Source organism: Coenobita brevimanus, chromosome 74 (assembly GCF_032717465.1).
Source record: "Coenobita brevimanus isolate Jiangsu-jjx chromosome 74, ASM3271746v2, whole genome shotgun sequence".
NCBI lineage: Eukaryota > Metazoa > Arthropoda > Malacostraca > Decapoda > Coenobitidae > Coenobita > Coenobita brevimanus.
In genome coordinates, this window is record NC_137027.1 from 1,906,314 (window position 1) to 1,925,149 (window position 18,836).

At 43.1% G+C, this 18,836-nt stretch overlaps 1 protein-coding gene across 1 annotated transcript in view; it reads left to right on the plus strand.

The window, feature by feature from the left end:
• The window catches only part of LOC145407776 (uncharacterized), a 274,264-nt gene that overhangs the window by 182,205 nt on the left and 73,223 nt on the right, over positions 1-18,836 (plus strand). The window contains exon 2 of the mRNA XM_080278645.1: positions 12,331-12,508. Coding sequence (XP_080134771.1) covers positions 12,331-12,508 — 178 coding nt within the window. The remainder of the gene's footprint in view (positions 1-12,330; positions 12,509-18,836) is intronic.

Here is an 18,836-nt window from a genome sequence, read left to right on the forward strand (position 1 = left end):
AATCACCAATAACCTTTTCAATAACAAGGCATCTTTTATATTCAGTCCATGCTACTCTCAGGTTATTTTATATAGATCTAGAGAGACTTCTGGCAGTAAAAGAGCGTAACAGAGGACAGAGTGAAAGCAGAAGGCGGGATGGGGTGGGATGAGGCAGGGCGTGTTGAGGGGGTGGGGTAGGCAGGGATAAGGTGACGTGGCATGAGGAGGGGCGAGGTAGGGTATGGTGAGGCAGGGTAAGGTAGGATGGGGTGAGACAAGGCTGAGTGAGGGAGAATGGAGTGAGTCAGGTTGGGGTAAGGCAGGGCGGGGTGGGGCAGGATGGGTATATAGGGAGAGGTGGAGCAGAGCGTGACCACCCACTTAGATGGAAGAATCGTGCCTTGACTTTCTTACCCTTTTCCCCTGCCCCTCCCACTCCTACCCCTCCCACCGCTTCCTCTCTCACCCCTGCCTCTCTTCCCCTACCTCTCCTACCCCTGCCTCTCCTACCTCTGCTTCTCCCACCCCTGCCCCTTCCACCCCTGCCTCTCCCACCCCTGCCTCTCCTACCTCTGCTTCTCCTACCCCTGCCTCTCCTACCCCTGCCTTTCCAGCCCTACCTTTCCTACCCCTGCCTCTTTCACCCTTGCCTCTCCTACCGCTGTCTCGCCTACCCCTGCTTCTTTCACCCCTGCCTCTCCTACCCCTGCCTCTCCTGCCCCTGCCTCTCCTGCCCCTGCCTCTCCTGCCTCTGCCTCTATCACCCCTGCCTCTCCTATTTCTGTCTCTCCTACCCAGTCTCTCACCCCATCCTGCCCTATCCCTTCTTTCCCACCATTGCCTCTTTTACCCCTACCTCTCCTACCCCTGCCCCTCCTACCCCTACCTTTCCTACCCCTGCCTCTTTCATCCCTGTCTCTCCTACCCCTGTCTCTCCCACCCTTGCCTCTCCTACCCCTGCCTCTCCTACCCCTGCCTTTCCTACCCCAGCCTCTCCTACCCCTGCCTCTTTCATCTCTGTCTCTCCTACCCCTGCCTCTTTCATCTCTGTCTCTCCTACCCCTGCCTCTCGTACTCATGTCTCTCCTACCCCTGTCTCTCCTACCCCTGTCTCCCCTACCCCTGTCACTCTTAACCCCAGCCACTCCTACATTGACTCTCACCCCATCCTTCCCTATCCCTTGCCTTTCCTACCTCTGTCGCTCCTAGCCCTGTCTCTCCTACCCCTGCCTCTCCTACCCCTACCTCTCTCACGCCAGCCTCTCCCACCCCTGCCATCCCCTGCCTTTTTTACTTTTTCACCACCTTTCTTCCTGATCTTTAACTGTCTTTTATTATGAACTCCTTTCCCCTTTTTGGTATTCTCCTTTTTCTGTCTCTCTATCTCTCTACTTCTTTCCAGTCCACTTGTTTGTCCTTTCCTTTGTCTTATCTGCCCTTCATACTTACTTTCTCTTCCCACAGTTCCCTTGTTTTCTTTATCAAGTCTCAGTTTCTTTGCCATTGTGTAACTATCTTCACGACTTCATTTTTATGTCTATGTTATTTTAAATCTGTCTTTATATCTGCTACATTTTCCCATTCATTTTTTATTCTCTCTGTCTTTTTGTTACCTCCTTTCTTCATTCATTGTTTCCCTCGTTGCCTCTTCATACCTCCATTCCTGCACCATTTTCAGGCCTCCCACACTGAATAAGTAATAATGGCGGGAAACAAGGACTATCTGAGAGTATGCCTTTCTGTTAATAATAAGGCCGACCCAACTAGAAAGGACCGCGAAGTCTTTGTAGTGAGTGTCTGTAAGTAACTCTCTCTCTCTCTCTTTCTCTCTCTCTCCGTAACACAAGGTGAGCACACCCCTACAAGCCTAAATCCATTCTTACGAGAGTGAAACCTAATGGAGGGTGGGCAAAGCCTGGGGCGGAGGTGGAACACGAGAGAGAGTTACATAGGGTTACACAGATACACGGACCACACACACCTACAGGGCAGAGTGAGGTGGCCTGGTCTCATTAGCAACCCATTCAGGACGATGACATCATTTTTTATATTCTTCCCTCTACCACAAGATGATTATTATTTTTTTTATTTTTTTTCCTTCCTCTGTTCTGTTATTGTAGAAAAAACAAACAAACAAACAAACTAAGAGAATTCCTATATATCCTACACATACACACAGACTCCAGGGCCCAGCGTGGTGATCCCTTCTCGTAGTTAGCGAAATATGGCATAGTTTTTCACACAATTACTGCCCCTCCCTGTAAAACAATGAACTCTAAGCCCTTGACCACCCCGTTTGGGATACATGGCGTCTGGCAATGAATGAATGAATGAATGACTTCTACTGGGGATGATTATTGTATTTTTAGCTAAGAAGATACATAGATACACGAACCATACAGACTTTCCTGTGCCAATGGGAGGTCTGGTTTCGGTATTAACCCTTTCAGTACGAGGACAGTTATCTGCGATTCGTACAACCAAGAAGTTTTATTTAAGAGAGAAACAGCACCTTGCACGATTGAAGTGTTGGAAGGAGAGTTTATAAGCTCGGTGGAGAGTTATCCGCATCATCACTGACATTCATCTTTTTCATCTTCATCATCATCGTCACTGTCATTGTCATCATCATCATCATCATTATCAACATCATCACTGTCATCGTCATCATTTTCATCATAATTATCATCATCATCATCAACATCATCACTGTCATCGTCATAATATCATCATCATCATCAAAAACAACAACAACAGCAATATCACTATCATCCTCATCCTCATCGTCACCACTGGCATCATCATCACCATCATTATCACCACGACTTTCTTTCCTGCCAAAGGATGGGGTGAAGTAGTTTCTAGAAAATAGCAAAGGAGAAAGTACGAAAGCAGGAAAATTTTCAACAGCATGTCCAGTGAAGTGAGCCACACACTCATTTACACATCATCCACGCCCCAACGAATCCTGGTTCAATGTATATGTTTAATTCATTATATATATATATATATATATATATATATATATATATATATATATATATATATATATATATATATATATATATATATATATATATATATATATATATATATATATATATATTAATGCTTATCGATTAGGTAGATATTTCAGAGTGAGAGAGAGAGAGAGAGAGAGAGAGAGAGAGAGAGAGAGAGCAACAGGATGAAGGAAGAGGGAGGAGGAAGGCAGAGACATGAGGGTGGGGCAGTGATGGAGAGGAATGGTGATACATGCAAGGTTTATAATGCTGGGGGATTGATGGGTAAGGGTGGTGTGTGTGTGTGTGTGTGTGTGTGTGTGTGTGTGTGTGTGTGTGTGTGTGTGTGTGTGTAAGAGAGGGAGAGAGAGAGAGATTTAATCAAAGGTGGGGTAGACTAAGAAGGCTTGGAGTAATGCTTATCGCCTTCATGAGAATCACTAAATCAAATCATTATCAAGTATTCGTTAAGCCACAACCTTCCCCTAGAACACGACTCACAACAGACAAATTATATCCAGATCCCTTATGTTACTACAGAATGAACAAGGACAAGAGGGAAACTAACTGCACCTAATAGTCTGACCGGCCCGGGATTCGAATTCAGGCTTTTCCACTTACGAGCTTTATGTGCTAACCATCGTACCACCGACTCTCCCTGGTTAGAGTAAGTGGTGGATGGGTGAGGGATGGATGGAAGACTCATGGTAAAGGAGGGGTAAAGTGATGGAAGTGTAATGGTAAGGGAGAGGTTAAGGACAAGCATATTCTCAAGTGAGGGTGAGAAGTGCAGATGTGTGCTGAAGTCTGAGATATATATAGGGATGACGGGATATGCTGTGGAATGCACGTGAAGCTGAATTTTCCTGACGAACGTATGGATATTTTCTTAAGCCCTTCAATCCCATAGGTTACGTCTTTTTTTTTTCCTTTTTCTCTTTTTCTTTTTAGTTTAAGGGGTTAATGAAGGCTGCAGTTTATCCCTCCATATAGAACCAAAAAACTATCTTAAGCTGAATAAAATCGCGTGGGGATAGCAAGAATAAAATAGATAATACGTCATCGAACTGAAGGAGCTAAAACTGGAAGGGCGAAAGTGCATGAGACCTCCAGTTTCAGACGGTAGGTTATGAAAAGTCCGTGATCATTACGTGGCCAACCTGCATATCAGGTTAGCAAGAGCACTCAGCAAAGGGAGTTAAGCCACATGCTGAGCTATGTTGGTGTGTGTGTGTGATGAGGTATATCGAAGTGTGGTTAAGAGTACTCAGAGTGTGTTAGTTTGAGTGAAGTATATTGGAAAACACGAGATATGCTTGCACATAGGAAACTGTCTTGATTGTTGTGAAGTATTTTGCCATAAGCTGTGTTGTGCGAGTAGTATATTCAGGAAGATTGAGGTTTTATATGCTGTAGTATGATGGGGTTGGCTGGGATATGTTGGATTGCTTTGGTAAGTGTTGTAACATAGTGCAGTGACGTGATACGTGTTGTGCATTATTTTTCTTTTTTTATAATTACAGAACAGAGGAAGGAAAAACAAGAGTATAAAAAATAATTGTGGGCATTGCTGTGAGGTTTCAGATGCTGGGAATGATACAGTATACCAGAGTGTTTTTTAATAAGCTAAAGTATGGCAATAGAAACGTGAGACATTCCAAGACAGCAGGGGTAGGCAGGAGTGGTGGTATGAGGCGTGAGGAATGTGGTGTGTGGAGAACGGGTGAGGCGGTGTGTGCGTGTGAGGGACCTTTTACGTTAACTGTACATGACTTTCTTACATACTGCCAGGGACATAGTTTCCTAGCTATTCCACTGTGTCTACTTCACACTTACGGCATGTCTATCACTTTCCTCCCAGACACCATATAAAAGAAGAGATAATTTATGGGCAGAGGAGCATATCAAACTTTCTTAACCTAGGAATATTAACCGACAGAGAAGCAAAAGAGATGAAATATAAGACGAAGTTTTGTCCCCGACTGTGCTGTGTTCAAGGCTTACCTGCTGCACTAAACCTGGAAAAAAGCCGTGCAGGATTACGATTAATGGAAGTAGTGCTAATATGGATGCATGCACAGCGAAGATAATGCTGTTACCAGGCCTGCTATGGTATTATGCCTTCATTATGTAGTATATACTCCTGAAATATAGATCAAGGTGTGTGTGTGTATGTGTGTGTGTGTGTGTGTGTGTGTGTGTGTGTGTGTGTGTGTGTGTTGGGATTAAGGTTGCTGTGTATACGTATGCCATAGATAAACGCAACAAGTATAAATAATAGATATGGTAAATGTTTGAAACAAAACTATATATATATATATATATATATATATATATATATATATATATATATATATATATATATATATATATATATATATATGAACAGCATATTACTTTTCAAAACTTAACCTAACACACACCGCTATCAGGCTTACTGACACCACAAACACCGCCGCAGTTTACCGTATAGCCTGCAGAGTGAGGGGAGTAGAACAATGGACAAGAAGGAAACAAAATGTAGCTACCGAAGTGGGACAAACAGCTTGAAGTAATACCTTTTTATACGTATATGTGATGGAAATATCTCATACCAGACGCCTATTCTAGGAGTTTATCATAACTCATCACTACTCCAAGTCGTCCTCCCTCATGTACTCCACTTTATCATGCCATTTGGTTTTCGGTGTTTGTCATCTTATTTTTGTTAAGATAGATTCATATCTATCGACTGCACAAGGAAACCGAGAGAAATACCTTTTTTAAACTGTAGATCTGAGAAGGGGAGATTGTGCGACCTCCACCTCCCTTCCTCTCACCTCATTCTCCCGCCAACTTTTTATGCACACTCACTGTTCCGTTTCAGACAGATGAACCGGTATAAACAGATTCAGTACAGACAGACAGACAGAAATGTAAATGAATAGATAGACAAACAGCGAAACAGATTGACTAGCAGGTAGATATATAAACTGGGCCAAATACCGTGATGTAGAGTACGATAACTGTTTGTGCTTCGTCGACTCTCGAACATCCTCATAATTTTTCCAGCTACATGAAGTTCACGGCAAATGATACGTACTTAGGCTGTTTACGAGTGGTTGTGAGGGAGGCAACACTTATTTTTTCCTTAGAAGCGTTGTGCGGCCACTCCTACTGCAGTTGTTCTTCCGCTGCTTAGTGCCCCATTGTTTTGCTGTCGTGGTTGAGAGAGGGGGCGTTGGGGGTAAAGGATAGGGAGGGGGAGGGTAGGAAATGGAGGTATGAGGGGGTAGACGGGAAGAGGTGGTAGATGAACGAGGAGGAGAAGGGGAGGGAAGCGGGGAGAAGAGTTAAAAAGATTGGACGACGGAGAGAAGAGGGAGGGGTAGGAAAGGTAGAAAATAAGGTGGGAAGAAAGGAACAGGGATACGAAGGACGGATGGAAAGACCGAAAGAACAGGAGGTGGACAGGGACAGTAGAGGGAAAGGGACGAGGAAAGATAGGAGATGGAAGAGGATGGGTAGATAGGGTGGAGGAGGGAGAGAATGGAAAGGATAGGGCAGGATATAGGACTCAATATACACTAAAAAACGAACACCGAACAGACCTATTGATCCTTTCGAGGTTATTTGCTTCAGAGTATGTTATGAGCATGATAATTATTCTAGAAGGTCAGGCTCAGGATAGGTAAACAAGAAGAGAGAGAGAGAGAGAGAGAGGGGGGGGGAGGGGGAGGGCTTGGAATAGTTCAAGATGCGGAAAGGGAGGAAAGAGGGGAAGGAAAAGGTAAAGGGGAAAAAAAGGTGCAAGGAAGAGAGAAGAAATAGGGGGGGGGGGACAGAGGGAGATAGGAATAATGGTGATGGGGAGAAGAAAGTAGAGGGAAGAGAATGTGGTAAGGGAGGAAAGTGATACGAAAAGGAAAAGGCAAAGAAGATGAGTAATGGAAGAAGACACAAAGAAGTTAAAGAAAATGAGTGGGGGAGAGACGAGGAGCAAGATGGAAAAGGGGGATTGGAAGAGGGGTAAGGAGGAGGGGGAAAGAAGTAAGGAGAGAGAGGGCGATGGTAAGGGAGTAAGGGAGGGGGTTGGGAGGGGTAAGGGGGTAAGGAAGGGAGTCGGAAGGGGTAAGCGAGAGCGGAGTACAGTATACAGTATATCTGAGCGGAAGGTTGCTCATTGTTGGGTGCTTCCGTTTTACGTTGCGGTGAAGGTTGACTATCTCCGTGTCACGTTGCGGCGGGTACTTGGCTTGTCTCTGTTGTCAAAGCCGAGATTCACAGACACACTTAAAATCAATGTAATGTCGTAACTAAGATATATATGTAGGTAGTACAAGGAAAGGAATATGTGAAAGTATTTCCCATGTCCCTTGTTCTTCCTACAAAAACAAGTAGAGGCAGATGGTGTAAGGTGTGGTTATAAATATGGATTCTGACGTTAAATCCGTTTATAAAACCACTTAAGATCAATTCGTTATGATTTTTTACCTGTCTGTCCATCTATCTGCATGCCTGTCTGTCTGTCTGTCTTTCAACCCATCTATCCATCCATCCATCTGTCCATTCATTCATTCATTCTTTCATCCTTTCATCCATCCTTCCATCCATCCATCCATCCATCTGTCAATCTATCCATTCATTCATTCATTCATTCTTTCATTCTTTCATCCATTCATCCATCCATCCATCTATCCATTCAGTCATTTTTTCATCCATTTATCCATCCACCCACCCCTTCGTCGTACCAAACCAGGAACTAACACCATCTCCTCATCAGGTCAAGACTACAAAACCATTTCCTGCACCGAGAATGGGGTGACGGAAGGAAGTGAGGTCGACCACAGTGGAGATAAGCAATTTTTTTTTTTTTTTTTTTTTTTAGCGAATTAATGAAGTGGGTCCTGATTTATGGCTAGTGTCCCATCGTCTATCTGTCTGTTTATCTGTCTATGTCTCTGTGTATCTCTCTGTCTATACGTCTGTTCATCCATCCATCATTCCATCTATCCATCCATACGTCCATCCTTCCATCCATCCATCATGATATCATAATGACCTTTCGTCCAACCATCACACTATCCACGGGACCATCCATCAATCTGTCCATCCATCCATCCATCACGGCATCCTTATATCCATCCATTCGACCATTCATCTGTCCATCCGTGCATACTTTTATCAGTTTAATCATTCACTGAACCATCCCTCCATCCATCTATCCAACCCATTTCCGCAACATAACCGCCTTATCCATAAAACAGCGTCTGTATCACCGTCTTTGTTTCCCTCTCCCTGTGTGAGGGGAAATTTGGCACGTTTCGTTGCAATCGTTCCGTGTGCCCCTTTCCTTCTTCTCCTCCTCGTCTTTGTTTACTATCTCTTATTTCTCTTTTTCTTACTTCTTTTATTCCCTCATTTTCTTCGACTCACAAAATATTTTCTTAGTTGTGGCCTACCCTAAAACACATATCTTCAAAACAGCCAATGAGTCTCTTGTTATTTGCTTTCCTTTGTACTTTCCCACTCACTCTCCATCTCCTCTCTCCTTTCCCCTGTCTTTCTTTGTATCTCATCTTCTCCCTTTTCCTCTCCCTCTCGTCATTCCCTCTCCATTTCACTCTCCCTCTTCTCCCTCTTCCTCTCCCTACGCATGCATCTCTTCTCCCCTTTATTGTACCTTTTCCCCTCCCGCTCCCACTCCCCAGTCACGCGTTTTTCTTCTTTCTCTACCCCCCTCCCCTTCCTTTCTCCCCTTCTCCCTCTTTCTCCGTCCTTCCTTCGTTCTCTCCCCCCCCTTCCCTCTAGTTATTATCCTTCCATCTTCTTTTTTCACAAACCCTCGCCACAAGAAGAAGGTGAACTGCTTTTTATTACAATGCGTTAACCAAATTTGGCCCAGTTTTCGTCAGTGCTTTCTCTTCTGATGTTGCTTACTTATCCTTTTGCAACATCACTGGCCTTATTCAAGCTTCTCTCTCTCTCTCTCTCTCTCTCTCTCTCTCTCTCTCTCTCTCTCTTTCACACCCACAATGGTTAAATAATACAACCAGTCCATGAGGAACAGACCTCTCAAATTCCATGTATATTTCTCCATCAAATCATGACATAGGAAGTAATCTTTGAGCAATGATTTTCTTTTATGTTCCGTTGTGTTGAGGAAATTATGAGGGAAGTGATAAGACCAGGAGAGAATGACCGAATGTAGAGATATTAGATAAGTAGTGGTAACAGTTGTAGTAGTAGTAACTGGAGGAGGAAAAGAAGGATGAGAAGGAGGAATAATGGGAGTAATAGTAGTAGTAGTAGTAGTAGTTGTTGTTGTTGTTGTAGCAGCAGCAGTCTCAGTAGTAGCAGTAGGAGTAGTAGGGGTAGAATTAATAGTAGCAGCAGCAGTAGTAAAGTAGTAGTACTAGTAGTAGTAGTAGCAGTAGTAGTAGTAACAGTAGTAATAATAGTAGTAGGAGTAGTAGAAGTGATAGTAGTAATAGAAGTATCATCAGTATCATCATCGTCATCATCAACAGCAGTAATAGTAGTAGTAATAGTAGTAGTAGTAGTGGTGGTGGTGGTTGTGGTGGTCGTAGTGGTAGTCAGTGTAAGCTATATCTATATGTGAAAAATCTTGTCAAAATTAAAGAAAAATCACCCTGAGAAAGAAATGATAAAATAAAGGGAACGACATCATGGTAAAGGAAAAAAATGCAGGCGAGAAATAGCGGCTTCTTTGATACCAACAAACACGCGAGTAATTCAAACAGGAAATGCGTGTTGGCGCGTGAGGTGTGTGTGTGTGTGTGTGTGTGTGTGTGTGTGTGTGTGTGTGTGTGTGTGTGTGTGTGTGTGTGTGTGTGTGTGTGTGTGTGTGTGTGTGTGTGCCATTATTCACAAATGTTTATCTCTATCGTTTTCTTATCTACCTATATATCCATCAGTCCATCTGGCCATTCATCCATCCATCCACGTATATATCTATGTGTCTATCTACCTACCCGTCTTTCCCATGTATCTGTCTATCTATCTATCTATCTGTCTGTTTATATCCCTTTGTATCTATCTCATACATCTATTAGCTATTTCTGTAGCTATGTATCTGTCTTCTTAATGTCTGACGCTACATCATGTGAGGGATCATCTTAAGCAAGAAGACCTCCAGGCGTATCTGTCCCTACTCAGTAACGACGCCTCATCCCACGACCCACCACACCTCCTACACAGAAATAAGCCAAAAGAAACCTGGGGACATCCTGGTTCATATAATATTCTTATTTGTGATTTGGGATTTGTCTCAGAAGGAAGGAGGGAGTGCCAGAGGAGTTAGAAAGCGAGAGAGAGAGAGAGAGAGAGAGAGAGGAGAGAGAGAGAGACAGACAGACAGATAGACAGACAAAAGAAACTAGGTCAGAGAGGTGCTAAGGAGTGCTGAGTAGGAAGCTAGGGAGGGAAGGAAGTGCTGATGAAAAGAAGTCGGAATTGAGGACAAGGGGTGTAATTCTAGGTGAGAGAGGGACTTGGAAGGGAGTGAGAGAGAGTGAGCGAGTGAGTAAAGGAACCAGTGAGAGAGAGAGTGGAGACTGAGCGAGTGAGAGAAACTGGAAGGAAAATAGAAAGTGATAAAGGAAGGAATGTATCGAGAGAGAGTGAGAGAGAGAGAGAGAGAGAGAGAGAGAGAGAGAGAGAGAGAGAAGACTACGACAGAGGCAAACATATTATCATACTTTCCCACAATCGGCCCCCCCCAACACAGGAACAGCCCCCCACCTATCCCCCCCTCCCCGTCTCGCCGCATAAATCTACCACTAACCGAGCCACCACACGCCTCCTTCCCCCCCTCCCCTTCCTCACAGCTTCCTCAATCACCCAATCACCTGAACGTGTGTCAATTCCTGGGCTAAAGTGTTGGTTCCTTGATGTCATGCTTCTGAAGTTGGGCCTTATGTTTGGGTTTGGATTACAGTTCGGTTCATCTGTGGAGTCGGTAAATTCTCATTCTTTTCTTCTCTTTTCTTTAAGCGGGAGCACTTACAATAGCGGCTCTGTCCGTCTGAGTCTCACTAAAGATTTTCTGGAGAGGGAAACTTCATACGCGTAGACCTTAGATACTCCAGCAAATCTATTCTACACTATACCACACTACACCACACCATACCACACCATATCCCTCTCACACGCCATACCACAGAGAATCACCCTCCCACACCACACAAAGGCATTAGCTGAAGGGCTCTGCAGTTGACATTGGCCTTTCATTTTGACTTCACCCATATGATGTTGTTTAGCTGAAAGAAATCCTCAAATAGTCAGCGTGATATATAAAGCTTAAGTACATTTGGCATTTAAGGTTTTTATCTTCATGGCTCTATAATTGTGTTGTATATAACAACCTAAATTTCTTGTGGTGACGAAAAAGTAGTACTCTCAACTCCTCGTCCATCCCAGTCACTAAAACCTAACCTTATCATCATAATTCATCACAACCTTCATAATCTAACCTAACCAAACTAACCTTAACGTAATCCAGTCTAACCAACATGACCGAACCTATTGTACTCCTAACTTTACTTAGTGACCCCAAGACCTAACCTAACCAACCCAGCCAGCCTAACAGAAATGTTTTTTAATTTATATTTTTCCTTTTTATGTATTTCTGTAATGTGATGAAAGCTAAGATGAATGCAATACTCACACAAAGGATCTTAACAAGGTTCTATTTTGTCTTTTCCTGCATGACACATTACCTGCAGATCATACTTATTACAACATTAGGTTCGCGTCCGTAATGTGAGATAATGGGAGGGTCTGAGGGATCATTGATGCAGTTACGTTGTTAAGCAAGCGACGTGATACTAAACCGTTCATACGCCACACAGCGCAGCGCAATTCCCTCACTGTCTGCCTCCCTATGTGTACTGTATTTGGGATGTCATTTTCTGAGATGGATGTAATTCTTCACTTCTGTCTCATTCGCACCGCAGTTTAAAGAGTCACACAGCGCTCCAAGATGCACAGGCCACCCAGACACTGCAGTCCCAGGGAGGTGGTCAATAAGAGTAAAGTGATGTTTTTACCCAAGTAATGTTTATAAGAAAAGATGGTACGGATGTATGTCATTCTTCCAGTTCTTCTGTATGCCGTGCAGGCAAACAGAGAGAAGCAGCGCCGTACAGTACTGAAAAGTTTGAAGGAAATTTCATCGGACCGGTAGAAAGTAGTATCTCTCTCTCTCTCTCTCTCTCTCTCTCTCTCTCTCTCTCTCTCTCTCTCTCTCTCTCTCTCACACACACACACACTCATCATAATCAACCGAATCACATCACCCTTTTGTCTCATCTTCCTGACCACCATTATCTCCTTCTTCCCCCAGGTCTTGGAGATGCTGAAGGAGGCGATGGAGGAGGACGGTGGAGGTGCCGGGGCCGAGGAGGACGAGGGAGGCAGTGACGTCAGCGGGTACCACAGCGACTCAGACTCGGCCATCATGATGTCGGGGAATTCACCGTACGTCAGCAAGCACGCCAGGTTCAACTTCCTCACAAGATCAGGTCAGTAAAGAGGGGGAGAAGTCTGGTCTGTTTCCGGAATGGTATAGGAGCCCGTAGCACCTCTTCCTCAGCGATTGATATTGCTCATTAAACCTTTTTACAGGTTATATTAAAAGTTTTGATACTGACATAGTTTGCACCAAAAACATGCAAGCTGTAATGTGCTAAATAAATCGGTAGGAAAGGTGTGTCACGAAATCTCCAGAACCACTCAGAAATTACCCTCAGTCTGGCTACTACGGGACGATTTTGTGCTATGGAGAGGATGGGAATGGAGAATACGTATGTGTGTGGTTAAAAATTGTCACGTCGCAGTATTAAGAGAGGTTAAGCTTCCATACCAGATCATATCAGTCCACGGATTGGGAATTTTACTTATTCAGTCTGGTGACGAGTTAAAATTCTTCTTGCAGCCTCCAGACGATTATTTTCAACTACAAACATATCTTTAGTAGTGAAGGGGTTAGTGAAGGCTACACTTAACATCTGTAGTTTGAAAAGTCACTCCCAGGATGAATAAATATTGTCTGGAGGCAGCAAGAACACGAAATGTTATCCGTCCTCGGGGTAAAAGGGTTAATCTGGCTACGACGAGACACTTCTCTGCTGAGAGGATGAGAATGAAAAATTATGTTTGAAAATTGTCGTGTTCGGAGAGACAGTATAAAAAAGATAAATTCAAAGCGTAGTATCCATAATAGGAGGAGGAGATCATCCATTACTCGCACCTTAAAACAACATGAGGAAATTGGTTAAGTCAGGGGTTATGCTGGTGTTTTGTTGTGATGAACGATTAGAATTTCAGGTCATAGGAGATGTACTTTTGAATGCTCGAGATTTTATTTTTCTTCCAGTTGTATTTTTATCAGCTTATATTTCTGATAAAATTTGTTGTAGTTGAATTAAAAGGGCCTCCTGCGCGGCCGGTGCATTAGCTGAAGACGGCCACTGTGTTGGATGAATGCATTCTTTAGTTACCTGCCTGATTTTCTCAGGATTATTTCATTGTACTTCCTAATTATGGTTTTTGGTGCTAGAGAAGAACGCCTTCGCGTGGTGGCACTGATATGCCCGGCCAGTGGAGCTACCCGTTTATATGCACGTCCTCAATCCCCTCCCTATCCCCGAGAGGAGGATGGTGGACCGCGAAAGAAGGGTAACTTTGGCCTGCAGTCCACAGAGTTCACGGTTAGACGAGCCTGGATTTGCAACCATAACTACTACTGTAATGGACCTTAATGCATTTTTTTTTACCATTAAACTTATATTGGTAATTGGAGCAACTACTTAATTAGTTAATCATGAGCTTATAGGACGGCCAAGACATCACAGGTCTTCCATAAACTTATAACTGCAAGTCAGAGAGAACGCGTTAATTTCGCTAATTGACTTAAAAGGTAAGAGTTAACTGGTGTTTTCAGCTCTTTACGTATACCAAGAGTGAACCCGGAAGCATTGTTCCTCAGCCTTTTCCTCTGCTTGCTTCCCAATGACTTTGAAATATAATGTGTCCGGGCATACTGAAGTGAGATAATCGTCATTTAGGCTTCATTTATTACTGCTTTGGAAGAGGAAGTATTGCGGGCTTTAAGAATATTGCTCCGTCTTCCTGCGTAAAACAACACTACAATATGAATTAGCAAAGCGACAAAATTAATACGCTTTGTTTTCATTCATGGTCAGCCCTCGGCAGATGCCCATTCATTCCCAGGTGTTATTAAAGCATCGTGGGAGAGTCGTGTGATGTGCGGTGTTCCTTGTGTTCCCAGGGTTCGGTTATGTCAACACGGAACACGAGGGCGAACTCTGGCCTCCACAGGCTGTTCTGTAAGGCTTTTTGTGGGAATGAAACACTATGAATGGGAGAGAATTTTAAATAAGGTACTATCGAGGGCAAAAATTCGCCAACATCTCGCTTTTTCTACCTCTCACTTTCTTCTACTGCCAAATATTGCTAAGGTGAAAAAGGTTCTCTGCCCATGTATGATACTGTTTGCTGTTATACCTCAGGAAGGAAAGTGATGGACCTGCCGCAAGTGTGCAGTGGACGCAGTGAAACAGTAGTCGAAATTTCGTCCCTGTCTGTATATATTCATTTAATTTACTGCGACTGTAATTGAACGTGGAACATAAGCAGCGTGAAAGATGGGACAAGAGAGAAAATACAAAACAAAAAGAGAATAACAAACTGTCGAGTTGCAAATAAACAAACCAGAAGACAAGGTGACCTAGCCATGATTTAAACTCTTTTACTATGATTTAGTTCAGTTTATTTCCTCTACCATCAGATTATTATATTCACATTAGGAAAGACCTGTCGCACTGTTGGGGTTAAGTAAGGCTATATCTAACCATCCAGTAAAGAAATAATATCAAGCAGGAAATCGTCTGGGAACAGCAAGAATAAAGTATAAATGACATCCTCGAACTGAGACGATGAATAAAAGAAACAGAGTGACGGGCAGAATACTTGACAGAGGAGAAAGCAGAGAAAAATATTGTGGAGGAAGATGAATAATGCAAAGACGAAAAAGAAAATCTAAATAAAAAATGAAATCGAGCAACGGAAAGCAAGCATAATAAAAACAATCATTCACTAATTTTCCACTTAAATCAGGAACCGAATACGTACTTATCCAACACCAAAGTAAAGTAATAATTCCTATTACATGACAAAAGCCATTAACGGAAGAGGCACTCCAATAATGCCATTGTCAGCACGATTAATTATTTTTTCGTGTCCTTGTGGGAATTAAATCATTTTTCCCATTGTCACGACATTCCTGTGCAGTCGACCTTGACATTGTGGACACCTGGGAATGGCAGAGCGAGACTTACGGAAGGATGAGGAGAGTAAGACCGAGAACGAGGTGCTGGAAAAACAGTCTAAGAGTACTTGAGAAAGGATGGCAGTTGGAATGGAGGGAGGAAATGTTAAATTGTAATAAGAAAGTACAGAGCTATATACAAGTTATTTCAAAACCCGGTTCATAGGAAATGAATGCAGCTAAACCACTGGGGACATGATCCAAAATAATACCACAATCTCACATGAAGCAATGACTTGTGTTTTCATGTAGCTGGAGCTTAGTTTGTACATTCGTTGCCGTGAGAGAAGTTTAAGTAGAATTTCCATGAAAGAACGAATATCTGAAGCAACCTACACACACACACACACACACACACACACACACACACACACACACACACACACACAGGCTTGGCTACCACTCATTCCTATACACAGACAGACTGACTGATAGATATTAGAGGGAGAGAGAGAGAGATCATGTGAATGGTAGCTGTGTGTAGGGTTGTGTAAGGTAGATAATGAATGTGGTGATGGCGGGGGGGAGGTTGTGGTGGAAGTGGGGGGCGGGGGATGTGAGCGAATAAGGAAGGAAGGGAGGGAGGAAGGAAGGAAGGAAGGTAGGAAGGAGGCATTGGCATGTAATAAGTATACATACCTTCACTACTACAATCTTTTCTTTCATTTATGTGTATTCTGATTTGTGAGATGAATATTTGTGAATATCGCAGAATCTGTCACAACAGTAGGTTCTAAACTGTAAGCAGGTTCAGTGCGATAACTTCTCTTTTCTTAAATCATGCTGCCTTCCGATTCTACTTAGACAAGGCGAGTTGCCTAGTAAGTATTGGATTAATGAAGGTTATATCCAGCCCATCCAGTTGGAAAAGTTTCTCCTCAGCTGAATATAATTATCTGACAGTAACGAAAACCTAATAAAATGGCTTATATATTCGTCTTTTTCATAGCTTTTTCGTACCTACTATTTCCTCACCTTATCGTTGCATTTAAACCTACTTCCCCCTCTCTTCCCATCATCCCCGCCTCCCACCACCTATTGGAAAGGTCTGGACTGTACGATTTGCTACATCTGCGACACTAACTTTCTCCTTTTCCTCCTCCCAAAATTATCTTCCTCTCTGTATCACTTAATTTTCTCGTAACCTTTTGAACCCTCTATTCTGTATTTCTTAATTCTATAAATCAGTGAATCAGTCTGTCAGTCAGTCGTTCTGCAGTATTCGCATCATTCCCCTGTTGTGGTGAAAAGTTGTGTTTGAAATATTCTGGTCCAGTCAGCTCTGAATGTAAACAAAAATAAGCTGACTGCGGCACATGCACTTCATGAACAACTGCCCTGGTGAGATGATCCCCCTTGGCTTTCTCCCTCCTGTCACTTGCCAATCAGGCCACTTCCTGACTGCCCCCCATCCCTCCCTCCGCCAATAACAGTAAGGTCGAGAATCTGACTGGCCGGGATGGGGATTTTAGACCATCCCGGAGTAGACCTGATGGCACTTTCCTGTCCCCCCACGCTTGAGGTAACAGAAGGGGACGCTGATCACCGGAGAATTCATTAGGCAAGAAGGTTTAGACAGAGCCCACTGGAAGGCGGGGTTGATGGGGAGGTAGGGGGAAGTAGGTCTGAATGGGACGGTGAAGTTAGGAAATGAATGGGAGAAGAAGACTGTGAGAAAGATGAATATATGATAGTATGGAGACAATTGCGGTAGTAGTAGTAATAGTAGTAGTAGTACTAGTAGCAGTAGTAGCAGCAGCAACCCAGGCTCATCTGTACGTTAACTCGGTGAACTGGAAGCCAAAGTTACCCTTCTTCAACAGGCTACCATCCTCCTTACGGGGAATAGGGAAGGGATTAAGGAATGTTTGTATAACTGGGCAGTTCCATGGCCCAGTCATGTCGGTGCCACCACGAGACAGCGTCTTCTCGACCACTCGGAGAAAACTATAGGAAGAGACCGAAGAGGACAAAATATGGGGAATGCATAGTGACAATGAATACAATGGAAATGAAGTTTCTACATAAACAAGTAGTAGAAAACGAGCTGACGACCGAGAACCTACTACGCTTATCACTTTCAAAGAAAAATAAATAAAAAGAAATCCAAAATAAAAATCCATTAATTTCAAAGGCTGTAGGGAATATGAAGAATATAAGGAAAAGAAACGGATCAGATAAGGATAAAAAGACGATAAGGTAAACGAACAGAGAACGAAGTGGTATGGGTATTAGTGAGACAACTGGAGCAGGGTATAGTAACAGAACGTGGAGAGGAGAAAAGGATGGAAAGAAAGACAGAGATTCAAAAGAGCGAAGAGAAAGGAGAGAGGAAAAGGGATGGTAGGACTGAGAGAGAGGGATGCAGATGACAGACAAGCAGAGAATATAATCAAGGCAGCTGATCCCTATTGAGCAAGGACGTTGGTGATGAGGAAGATCACAAGGACAAGAATATGAAAAAGAAACAAGAAAAATATAAACAAAAATGAAAGGAAGAAGCCGACAAATTGAAGAGAAGGAAGAAGTAGAAGAAGATGATGATGATGATGATGAAGGAGAAGAACAAGAAGAAGAAAAAAAGACGAAAGAAAGAGAAGAAAGAAAGAAAGGAAGTAAGAGTAAGGACGAAGAGGATGTAGCAGAGATAACAGCATTAGACTGGAGAGGGATGGAAATCTGAGAAGGAAAGGGAAATGCTGGGGAGGAAGAGAAATTGATCTGATACTGGAGAAAACCTGAGGAGATAATGGCGGGGTGAGAGAATGAGGGGAAGATCAGTGTAGGGATAGACAGGGGGAAGAAGAGATAGGATTGAAATTGTGCAGGAAGGATGGGAAGAATGAAATGGAAGTGAATTCAGAAGACTAAGGTCGAGTTTGGAGCGTATATTGAGTTGGTTCATAGAGAGTAAGTTCGACTGCAGGCATAATGACGATTCACTCCATAACGATATTTAACAAGACAGTGAACAATAACTTTGAAACCCATTGTCGCCATCTTCCGACTGCAACACACTTTCCAAAATATCATGAAGGAGTTTCGTAATTGTTCGACTTAAAAAAATTATCTATTTTATTGCCTGCAACTGAGCCTACTTAACCATTTTATTCTAGCAACTGCCAGACGATGTGATTCAGTTTAGGAAATAGGAAATACCCTCTCCCCCAGCTGAGAAAGGGTTATATTAAGCTATATATTTATCCATTTATCCATCCAGTATCTAATCGCGTATTTGCCCTGTAGGGACGTAAGAATCCAAAACAATGTTATTTAGTCCAGACATTTACAGGAAGATAACCGGTCACCTTTTCCTAAACAGCACCGTATGAACAATAAACCCCAACATTCACTGGGTCTGTGGCCTTACGAGCCGCATCTAGTTAGAGCGTCTTAACCCATTAGACCACCAGGCGTCGATTTGTGGGTTATATGATTACCACCCGACGTAGTAAGTTGTGTCCTGGGTTAAAGGAATTTATGTAGCGTGTCACGCAGAG